Source organism: Lutjanus erythropterus, chromosome 7 (genome assembly GCF_056507025.1).
Source record: "Lutjanus erythropterus isolate fLutEry1 chromosome 7, fLutEry1.hap2, whole genome shotgun sequence".
In the NCBI taxonomy this organism is placed as follows: domain Eukaryota; kingdom Metazoa; phylum Chordata; class Actinopteri; order Lutjaniformes; family Lutjanidae; genus Lutjanus; species Lutjanus erythropterus.
Genome location: NC_139323.1, coordinates 25,503,024 through 25,515,427, shown reverse-complemented (window position 1 = coordinate 25,515,427; position 12,404 = coordinate 25,503,024). Strand labels below are relative to the sequence as shown.

At 41.1% G+C, this 12,404-nt stretch overlaps 1 protein-coding gene across 2 annotated transcripts in view; it reads left to right on the top strand.

Moving 5' to 3' along the window:
- The window catches only part of negr1 (neuronal growth regulator 1), a 191,946-nt gene extending 179,901 nt beyond the window's left edge, over positions 1-12,045 (top strand). For both annotated transcript variants that reach the window (XM_084723313.1, XM_084723314.1), the window contains one exon: positions 8,890-12,045. In XM_084723313.1, the coding sequence (XP_084579439.1) occupies positions 8,890-8,990 (101 nt within the window). In that variant the 3' untranslated portion in view covers positions 8,991-12,045. The remainder of the gene's footprint in view (positions 1-8,889) is intronic.
- Positions 12,046-12,404: the final 359 nt, after the last annotated feature.

Genomic DNA, 12,404 nt, shown 5'->3' with positions numbered 1-12,404 from the left:
TATCTGAACCTCCCGCAGGCAGTCAGCAGCAAGGTGGGGAGTAGAGACTGGAGTGCATTCACTGCCTCAGGTTCTATCTTGGTGTAATAAAGGAATATTTAATGTGTGACACTCACACAGCCTATGGGCGTACACTATCTAAAGCAGACTTTGAGCTAGCAATAATTAACGTAAACATATGGCATGTGCCTCCATTGAATTGTGCCTCTCCTTTCACGCAGCCTCAAGTCTTATGCAGCTAGAAATAATCCACTGCACATGCTAATCACTTGGCAATTGATTTGGCCCTTTTTGGTCCAACAATTTCTGTAAACCAGTGAATTGATCTGAGAAAAATCAATTAACAGCTCAGGGTAGGTAAATATGAACAAAAAATATGGATTGCTCTGCATACAGCATGACCATCTGAGCAAATTCTGGCTGCGGCTCGTGTGCTTGTGCAGAGAGATGCTCAGCGTGAGCAAATTCCAGTCAGGTTCGACTAGCCCCAGGTGAACTGTGATAACCAGGCAGTCTGCAGTGATAAAGTTATCTTATATCCATCAAGAAGAAAATGCACTTAACCCTCCACATTCAGGCCTGCTGTGTTATCAGCACCATAATGGAAATTGATAAAAGAGAGAGCTGTCTTATCATAATCCTACATACATAACAGCAGGGAATTGCTATTTTAGGAGGCTACGGGGGGAAAAGAGATGGGCGGAACGGAGAGGGCAGGAAGAGAGGGTTGCCTCCTGGTTGGGAGATCAGATTTTATCGAGGTCGTATTGATGGAGCAGCTCATGGAGATGCAAGTAGCTCTGGTTCGTCGTCAACATTCCTCATAAGCAGGCAGATTGTCCCTGTCATCACAGGGCGCAGTAGCCAAGCAACGGCTGACTCAGCAAAATCCTTGGGCCTGCAGCAGAAATAAAACCCCGATAAGCATTAAAAAGTAAGGGGGAGACAGGGGGGCACAGGGAATTATTAGAGATAGTAGGAGTGAGAGACCCAAATATGAGAGGGGGATTATTACAGAGAGAGGCAGAGAAAGGAAAAGTGGGGCTGCTTGAACTTGCTACATGCTGACGCTATTTGTTTGCGTCCCTGTGCATTTTATTAAGCCTCTAACATTAAACAGATTTAGCGGGAGCACCCAAAGTCATGGAGTAATTATGCTTTTGGAAATGCTGTGATTAAAAAGGCTTGCTTAAAGTATCAATTCACACTGTACTGCTATTTTTTTGTTGTTTATTCCCAGAACGTGCTGATGTGGATTTACCCTCTAAATTTAGAAGAAGGAGGAGGAAAAAAAACCTACAAGGAAAAATTCATAAAACATTTTAAAAATGGAGATTTATCCATCAGGCGTGCATATAAAGTACATCATTTGCAAGCTCATTGATTCCCTGCATAAAGCATGTCCTTGAATTGATAGGTGCAATAAACATACGAGCAGGTCACTCTGAATTTGGATTCCCTCGAATGCCAGTCTCTTAACTTCACTATTCAATTCAAATAAAGCTGACATACGCTTTCTGTTTAAAGGGGGACTGCTATACTTTTCCATATCTTCTGTCATATAACCTATATAATGTTACAATGTTGGATGTTAATATTTAACATGGCCAAAGTGTCAAATGATGATTTAAACATTTAAAAGTGATCCCTGTGAGCAAAATGCTCAGGTTTCTTACTGCACTAAATTCAGCCTTTCCAATGTTTTTTCTACTTTCGACAACTTGACTTGACATCGGCAGGTCGTGTATTTCCTTGGTCATCCACTCCAGGCACAACATGCCCACTCATTCAGACTTCATTTGACCGTTCTGCTCAGGATTATGTTAGTATGGAGTGTGTCTCACCAAAAGCGCTTTTTCGGTTGTGACAGAGTTTGATTCTTTCTGGTTTTCCATCTGATGTCCTGCGGCTGCTCAACTCTCCATGGTTTACAACGTTTCTGATGGATATCTTTACTTCTTGCTAAAGTAGCTTATTGCTACTGCTAGTTAGCCATGCTGTCCCCCAGTGTTTGTCCATGCAGAGTCAGCCACATGGAGCTAATTAGCAGTTAGCAGCCAAAGTAGATAACTGTGAACAACAGGTATGTTTTTGTCCATGAGGAAGATCAAAACCAGAAAGTATTTCCCCCTTAAAATATGACTCATTTTTACCAAAAATCAGAGAATAATGTTCTGAAGTTGTGTGATTGTGTTTTCCAACATAATTATGATCTCAATCTCATAAATTAATCAGTGCCCCATACATTTCCATGCTATGGTGCTCATAAGCACCTGGTGCTGTAGTTTTGCACAGTCAGGCCAATCTCTCAGCTAACTAATCAACTAGCAGCTAAAGTAACAGCTAACAACATGTAAATCTGTCTGGTAATCAGAAAACTGTACTGCCAAATGAGGCAAAGAAGCTGGAGGACGTCACAGGGAAGACCAGAAAATACCTTCTCTTTCAAATATTTTTGATTTTGAATCATGCAAAGCTAATCTAGTGGAGTCCCACGATGAAAAATATGAAGCTGGAAATGAGCATAATAGGTCCTCTTTAAGAATGAGGAGGGGTGAGAAAGTGAAACGTCGATCAATAATGAAAGGGAAAGGTATCTGTGCAGAGAACGGCGGAAATGTCTTCTCTGTCGGGACTCCTTCCTCCAGCTCGCACTGTGCTGAGGGCTCTCTTATGTGTCCAGATACCCCACAGAGGCGTTGATTAAGTCAAGCTGAAGGCCAAAGCCTGCCTGCAATCGAGAGCCCCCAGCTCACTCAGTAAGCTATCAGGTGACCCGTCTCCTTCCCTCATTCACTCTCCAGTTAGATATTGATGCTGAGAGGAGCTATTAGAGCTCCGGCCCCAAAAAGCATTCTGCTGGGTGTTGATAACCGGCAGGTACCAGGATGTGGAGGGAGGAAGGGAGAGGTGGGGTGAGGATATGGCAGTACAGGGAGGCGGAGGAGGGTAAATGATCTCTGAAGGCCATCTTATTAATGGAGGCTTTTCATTACCAGCACTAATGCAAACGATTGGTGGGGCTAATGAGCTCGAAGGTCTGTGTGAACGAGGGCTCCTTGGAGCAGAAGTGTGTGATAATCATAGCGGGAGACGAAGGTGATGAGTTTTGAACATCATATCTGGTCATGATGAACATTCTGCATGTACAAGAACAGGAGGAATGGAGGGAGAAATGGATGAATGAGCTGATGGGTCGGCAAGTCAATTGTGCGCTGACTCAATATGGCAGGCCGCTACAGGCAAGGGTGCGAGATGAATGATGGAGGGGCCGAGTGTATTTCACTGTCAGTGGATTGAAGTGAGGTAAAGCATGGAGAATGTCTTCATCGCCGTCAATAAAGTGTTTGCACACTCTCGGTGTGTGAGCACTTAAAAGACGGTGAAGCGCAGCACATTCTTTGAAGGCGCGGCATCCCATCATCAAATGTCATGAGCGTTGCATGATATTCCATTTAGTGAACACCGGCGCAGTGCCCCGGAAAGAAAAGAAAAAAAAAACTGCTTTTAGTGTGTGCTGTACTGTGTTAAAGACACCCTTGGTGGCTGCTGTGAACCTTGCATGTAGAGGGATTTAGTCCGATTTACAGCGTGGTGTGTACAGGATCAGTTCTGGCTCAGGAGTGTCTCATGTGGGCTCTCTCAGGGGAGCGGCAGAGGGAGGACCAGAGGCCACTGATTGATGGTCAAGGACACTGAACCCCTCCCCCACCCCTCCTGCTCAGAAGAGCCCATCTCTGAAGCTGTGTCCTCGGGGGGATTGGGATGCTGCCTGGCTGGCTGCCGTCTGTGCGCCGCTCGTGACAGCCTGCTTGTTGGATACGAACAACTTAAAGGATGAATCATCAGCAAACGAATGAATTGGAGATTCAATCCAACATAAAACATGGGACATTTTCTCCTATTCTTCCTGCATTTTCATACGTGCAATATGGAACATGTGAAACTCAAGGCAAGCAAACACAGGACTGAAGGATTTCTGAATGGATTTGAACAAACCAGCATGAGAACAGAAAAGGGAAGAAGCTCACACTATTGCTTAATGAATGATGATGTTCCAGTGAATTACAGTGCAGTGCAAAACACTCGAGATGGTACTCAACACAAACCAAGCATCGAGTGTCACTGTTGCATATTTCAGTATGATTCATTATCTGTGTCAACAGTGACTGAGGTTCAGGGCCTTAGCATTTGTTGTGCATATGATATGTGGGTGACAAAACTGCTGTCGATGGAGATTTGAGAGGGAGGGGGGAGGAAAGAAGGACAACAGAGGGAGGCAGAGTGGCTCACTCTCCCAGCACACTATTTAAAGCTGATGGCTTCAGTCCAGACTCAGAGGAGAGAACCAGGGATTGTTATTTTCATATGACTCTGGCTTGAGCTGGGGAGGCTCTAGTTTTTCATTTCAATTCGGTTGCAAAACAGTAATTGAAGCATATCGCTTTCATCTCCACTTATCTCCTTTGCTCCTCTCCCTTTGGAGCGCTGCTTGTCTTCCCTGCATTTGCGCATCTTGACACTGTTGGTTTCTCTATGATATATTGTCTGGGATTCTGGCACTTCATTGTAGCTCTGTGCTGATGTACATGGCAATTAAATTCAAACCCCAAAGAGGTAGAGCTCAGTCAGAGCCCCCCTCCTCTCCTCATCCTCTTCTTCTCTCTCCTGTCCGCTGCTGCTGCAGCCTCACTCTCACACCCCTTTCAATCACTGTCTTTTTTCCCAGCTCTCTCTTCCTTTGATTCTCCCTTCTTCTCCCCCGTATCTGTCTTTCTTTTTGTGCTCGCTTTCTGTCTGTCTCTGTCTTTTTCCCTTTCTATTCCCTTCATGTTAATAAGCAGAGTAATGGTGTTGCAGGCAGTTCCTGGTTGGGGAGTTAATTAAAATGGCAAGTTACATCCCACACAGTCAAAACAATGGAGGCCCCTGCTTTTTCGCAGTGACACAGGGAGATATTAAACAAGCCCAAAATCAAACACTGCGAGAAGTCAGGAGCCCGGCAACACCGACTATCCCCCAACCTCACTTAATACTTCCCCTCCTGAAGCACTGAGGACTTTATTGTTACACTCTCCAAGCCAGTCAACATTAGTCATCGCACAGACCCAGTAATTACCTTGTGAGCTCCCTGAACTGCTGCATGAAAAGCAGTTGTGTACAAGATATTAATGTGATTACTGCAGCATTTACTGAGCCAGAAACTACACTGACACTGATCGGATGAGAAACTGAAGAAGGGAAATAGTGACATCTGCCCATTCCCCACCCACCGCCACATCTCACACACACACAAACCTCACGCACACACCCCAAATGATTTTTTTTTTGCTAGCGTGGCTAGCACAATGCAGCGCACTCAGGCTCCGGCAACAGTGGGCCGGCTGAGCAGGACAGGAGCTGTTGCTATGGTTACCATTTCTCGGCTCGCTCTCACAGCCCAGGAAAACTGTGTCATTATCCTGTACTTTGGATAGGAGAAGAGAGAGGGAGAGAGGGGAGGGATACAAAGGGAGAGAACGAGGTAGAAAGGGGGGAGACAAAGATAGAAAGGCAGAGACAAGGAGAAAGACGAGGGGGGGGGCGCGGTTCACACAGGCCAGCCATGCATCTAACACTCACATCATCCAAATTTGCACCCATTTGTGCTTCTCTATTCACTACTTTTCCCCCCTCGTCTGTCAGCTGAGCTATAGTTTTCACTCTAATAGGTAAACAACTTCAGTGCCGACAAATAATGCTTGAAAATATCAGGTAAAAGTAGCGCAGTGTCAGGTGATAATGGAATGTGTGTCTCTTTTTATCCTCTCCCTGGCATCTCCTGTGAAAATTGTCACCAACAACCTATTATGTTGGTAAAAAAGATCAATCCCTGCACCATTGTGTTTATTCTAACACACCAACAGCCATATGCCACTCTAATGACAACCAGCTTATTGAATAAATACACAGTCCATGATAACAACGGCACAGTGGGATAACAATCGTCTTCTATAACAAACCTCTTCTACTTCAGAAATGCATGAAGAAATGGACTTTATATGTCCATGATTGCATGTGTGTGTGGTTGTATAGTTGTTGACTCTGCTCAGTGTGTTTGTGCAACGTGAGGTCCACATCATAGGAGTTACATTGTGAACTAATTACAGGTCCGTGTAAATAGAGGCACCCTGCTGATATGGGCTGTGCACCACATGATTTCCCCTGGTAGAGCAGAGCCTGTTTGCACTGCCTTACCGTGCTGAGTGTGTATGTGTGTGCGCAGGCATGCATGTGACCTGTACATATGTGTGTGCGCGCTGAGCGAGAGCGTGTTTTGTAACCTGTGAGGTGTGCTTTATTGAGCTACAAGCTAAAAGAGTGCGTCTGCTGCCTGTGTGTGTTGAGGAGGCAGAGTGGCCCCCTCCAAATGAAAGGCTGCCCTCTCCCTCTCCGCTCGCCTGACGCAGCTCTCCAGAGAGACCTGTTCATATTACTGTGGCTGTCCGCTGGTCAGAGAAACACTAACAGCACAAAACAAAGCTGCCTTCAAAAGCAACGTGAAGAAAAGACCTTGTATAGCCCTCATCTATTCTTCTCTTCTCCACTGATGGCGGTTTTTATAACACTAATATGAAAGAAGAGGGGGAAAGGGGGAATTAACTGTTATGGCACCCAACGAGAAAATGAAAAGTCTTTTACAATATTTTAGATTTTATAAAGTACTGCACTTGAATATTTCCTTTCAGTACACTTTACCCCCACCTTAAAAAAAAGCACACATTTTTCCTCTGGCCTGTAGTGCTATTTATCTGTGTTGATTGTTTTGGTGTGAGTTACCGAGTTTTGGAGATATCCACCACAGCAATGTCCTCCTTGTCTCGAACATACTCAAAATAGATGGCACTATTGCCCAAAAAATATATTTGGAAAACTCAACAGCAATGTCTCTTTCCAAAAATAATGACCTAGTTACTCAAGATAATCTACAGTTGTGAGCAGTTTTTGTGTAGGAACTACTTTCTACATGTAATAAGAGCAGTACAACCCAGAGGAAAAATATGCATTTTTGATTTTAATGCTACTTCATACTGCTACTCCACTGCGTTTCACTTGTTCTTTTTGATCTTACTTTATTTGAGCATTACTAATTACTTGTCAGATTAAAGACCCTGCACACCCACACAGGTGTTCAATTACTCAGCCTGATTAGACCTCTAGTCAGATGTCACAAACATCTATGGACCAATAAGAATAATAACAGGGTAAATTGTCAGAGTTGTCAGTCAAGCCTCCGAATCTGCTCTGAGAAGACGTGTAATCAGGCAACACCTGTGTTAGTCCTCTACGAGTATGTGCAGGCTTTAAGATTTGACATTAAAAAGTAGATGATGAGCTTCTAAAATTCCTAGTCGTTCTTCATTACTAAAAGAGATAGAGAGATTAAAATTCTCCCAGGGTTTTATTTAAATAATTATTTAATAAAAACTGGCAAAATTTCACAATCAAACAATAAAACAATATTCCAAAAAAACAAAAATTCATGTAGCAGAATTTACTTTTGTCCTCTTCTTTTCTACTTCATTACCATCTTTTGTTTTTGTATAATTTTAGCCAAAATTGTGCCCATAATTGCTGATTCTCACTCATTTATTTATTTTGATATTTATTTCGACGGAGCCCTTTGATCAATCTTTTGTGTTTTTAAAGTTGCTCTGTTAAAAAATGTACTTTTGACGTGACTTGATTAATCATCTTATGACCTGACCACCTGGTGCGTTATCCTATACATTCACCCAGGAATATATCATTTAACAAACTCCTACTCAATCATGTCTGGCAGTAAGTTAAACAAAACGTTTTCAGCCACCCAGTGTGTACAAACACAGATATATAATCACTACTTACGTATGCCAGGTAAGTTACCATCATCAATCACTGCAACTTCACATAGGATCGAATCACAGAGTTAACAGGTGAGCAGTTCCTCTCGCTGCTATGCATTCAAGCTCTACAATTTTGCTTGAAAGTTTTCTGTCAGACATTTCATTACCGAACACAACACAAAACAAAAACTCTATTTATTTAATTAATAATAATTAATAATTCTAACAGGAAGTTTAGGCAAAAGTTTAAATGAATAGCAGCGATTGGTGCTGTTCACCTGCAAACTGCCAGATATGATAGAGGTTTGTTGGGTCCACTGGATTAAAGTGCCTAACTGCAAATAAAGTATGTAAAGGTATAATTCACATCCAAATCAAAAATTCCTCTGGTCTGTAGTGCTATTGACAATATCCATCTGAAGTGTTTTGGTGTGAGTTGTCTGGATTTGGAGATGTCGAGATGTCTGCCTTTTCTCCAATTATATTATATTATATATTGGAAAACCTCAACAACAACGTCTCTTTCCAGAAATAATGATTCAGTTGCTCAAAATAATCCACAGACCTTGTTGTGAACAGTTTCGTGTAGGAACTACTTTCTTTCTACAGTAGAATCTACCAGAACTACTTTCTTTGTAAGAGAAAGCTGATGTCTCCAAAACCAAGCAACTCACATCAAAACAATCCAGATGGACAATGCTGAATGAATACTTTTAATTGTGATACTTGAAGTACATTTTGCTGATAAAAAACTTAATAAAATGTCTAATGTAATGGAGTATTTTTTACATTGTTGTGTTGGTACTTTTATATATACACGGTGCAGTATCTGAGAACTTCAGGTACAAGTTTCTCTTACAAATGGACCAGCACCGAACAGTGGCAGTGTAACATTAATTGCAGTTCTTCCGGTCTCATTTGGAAGCACCATACCAAGCTGACTGTGAGTTTTCAAATGGTGGGTGTTGCTGAGTGAAAGTGCAATCACAACTAATCAGAGCTTCTCTTGTTTCCTTGCCCACAGCGCCCAACACTGCACCCTATGGGAGCACAGGAAGCGCGTACGTCCCGCTGGCCTGCCGATACCTGGTCCTGGCTCTCTCCTCCTTCATCAGCGTGTACTAGCAGAGGCCAGCCCAGACACAATGACTGTCGAGAGCATTTATGAATCCTTTTTGACATTGCTGATGGCTGGAATCCAATCTGGTACAGTTTGTTGAGAAGCCGTGAGGGGAAAATAATCAGCGTTACTTTGTGTGGGGATTTTTTTTTTCTTTCTTTGCTTTTTGGTGAAATTTCTGTCATGTAAATACTATGATGTTTTTTTTATTATTATTATTATTATTTCCTCTCTTCTTTTCTGATTGATTGACCACCTTGTGAATCAGTGCTCAGCCCCAGCCCCACTCCACCTCCGCTCATATCAAAAAGCTCCCAAAACTTTCCAAATGAGTTACTTTCATGCCTCTTTCTCTGGGAGGCGGTGGCGCGAAATTGACATTTTCATCCATTTTTGTACATGGCTAAAAAGACGCAATTGTGCCAAGTCTCTCAGTACACAGAATTACCATACCAATGTTGTATTGAATGTATTATGGGTTGTCAAACAAAGGAAAGACATTTAGATTCCTAACAATACAAATTCAGATTATGGAGTGTGCTTAAAAAAATACAGAAAAAAAAGAAAAAAAAACCAAAAGAACAAAAAAGGCAGGGCTTTTTCAGGACCTGTATTGTCATGATTACTCAATAGATGGATGAACAGTGTTGAAGGTGTGCTTTGTTGTATTCTGAAATGGGTCCTTGAGTTACTATGCCTGCCTAACAGATTTGATCAGGCAGCCGTCAAAGTAGCAAAGTATACTGTATTGTATCTTTATATTTTAATATAGTGTAGGCTTTTGTTTTAAAGTGGGACCAGCTTTTCTCATTCGACCAAGAACATTAACACAGTTCATGACTTTGTACAGTATGAAGGGAGAAACATCGCTGCCCTATGTTTACATTTTTCTTGAAAATATAAATACTACAGTATATACTCCATACGTTTTTGTTTTGTTTTTTTTATCAGTGAGTCCGCATACATGAATGTTGGGAAGAAAGAGCAGAGCTCAAGTTCAACTGTTTTAAGCTTTTCTCTTAAAGATGCAGTTCCTTGAAACATGCCACTGTCAGTGGGCGTCAGAGCAGGGGGTTTCGTCTGAATTTGCTGTGTACCTACTGATCATCGACTGGCTGAAAACCCACAGACGCACACTGTACAGCAGTTCGCTGTTTTCGGCTTTTGGCATGATACTTAGATAATGGATTCTGGGAAAGCAGCAATCTGCAGCACTGCATTTTATTCCTGTTTTTCGTCACAGATAATTCAATATTTAAATCTACTGCGGTTCTTTTACAGTAAATGTATCTACTTCGTTGTGCCAGTTAACAAATAAAGGAAGTCCAGAGAGCCAAAGGCCATGTAACTTAAGATTTATGGCAAATACACCTACATATCTGCTCAATCTGAATCATTCTTGTGTTAATTATGAGCAACAGGGCTCAAAATAGAGCTGGCTCATCACTACAAACACGGCCTAAGGTGCTAACAGCTCCTCCAAGATGAGTATCCGTTTTATTAAAAAGCCCAAGCAGTGTCCACAGGGCCAGTGAACCTCCAGCTGAGTCGAGAATAAATTAAACCATGAGGTCATTTAATAGGAGAAAACGTGGCTTTTTTGTTCACCAAAATCAACCATATCAAGGCTCAAAATTATTGTTATTTTAAGGGTTTACTTTGTGACGACTGTCATGGCATATTCATCCATGGTGTAAACAGAGATACTGTACTGTAATGCCTTAATAGCACCATAGACATTAAATGAACCTCCTTTAAAAGGACACTTCCAGAAGCTCTCAATACGATACAACTCATTTGTTTGACATATTGCTGATTATTGAATGTTCATAAACCTATATAGCGGACTTATCTTCCAAATTAGGTATTTTATTCAGTCAAAAAAAAAAAAAAAACTCGACATATGGCTCTCACAGGTATTTTCAAATAAGCCAGTTGCATCTGACAATAAAAATGCAGTATTTGTCGTACAGGTTAACATGTTTGCGGGTCTTGTTTTGGATTTGGATTGTGTTATATTTTGCCCCGCGAGTACCCGAGTTCACACAGTATTTTCACATGAACTTGTAACTGCAAACCTATAGAGAAATAGCCATCGCAGTTAAAAGACTTAAAGCACAAACACTGTTATTATTACTTTTACGTTTTTGTGATGATTTGTTCTGAGGTCTGCTAAACATTTTTTTTTCTTTTATTGTTTGTACTGAAATTGTTATCAGCTTGTTTTACAAATTATGAAAATACTGCACCATATGATCTTGTTTAAATGTTAAGGTATAATGAAAATGGGTCAGAAGTATATTTATTCTCTTCCTTTATGAAAACAATGTATAAAAAATAGATTTGAAACATGTAAAACTGGATATGTGACATTTATTTGAATGAGGCACAGTATGGCATAGTTTATAATGTTGTCGGGTTCATTTAGATGCCATAACTGTTGTTGATTTTTTGTCAGACAAGTACATTAAAAAGAACAATGTTTGCAATCAAATTACCTACTTTTTGAAAGAGAGAGGGTGTGAACCAATATAACAGTATTATAGAACAGAATCAATGTGTGTATATTTGGAGAAAATAGGATACCTTTTGATCTTTAGAGCCAGTGTGTAGTCATAGTTTTCACACACTTGCGTGTTTGACGATGTGCAGAGAGTATGGTTGTGCTGCATGTCAAAGTTAACCTGTGTTTTTGAGGTGGCCATTTTACAGATATTCATACTTTTTATGAATGGAACCAGTTTTTTCCAAACCCTTGGTTCTTAAATCTGGTCTAAAAATACATACCTCCTACAGACCACCAGGCTATGTTTGTTTGTGATTTATTTGAATCAACTTTGCTGATAAACTAAAACAACTGCTATTCAGAGTCATGATGATTATTGTGGCACATTGGTGACAGTCTGGAGTTATGTTGGTTGCTTGTCTAAGCAGTTAAGACCATGCTAGTATTCCATATGAAATGTACTGGATGTTGATTATTTTGAATAATGGTATTAACAAGTCCCTTTTATCGAATCACTATTATTTGCAATAAAAGTCTTCATGTTACAATATAAACCCACATCTGAGTTAATGAGCACTCAAAGGGGTTGTCAGTGTCACTGGGATCGAGCGCCATTATGACAGTTTCCTCCGTAAAACATAAAATGTCTTGTCACTACCCTCTCCCCAGGTTGTTCCTTAAAATCAAGAGCAGAATCAGTGTTGTCATTAGGGTTACCATTTTTTTTAAATGTTATAACATCAGTCAGATAAACTACAAAGTTAAGTGTTGGCTGTTAAGAAAACCTGCATCGCAGGCCGGTGCCTGTACGCTTGGCCAAAGATGTTTGTTACAGAGGAAAATTACAGAGGTTTACATCTCTTGTTGTTCAAAATGACCAGCTACGTAATGTGTCTGTTGGGCGATAAACAAT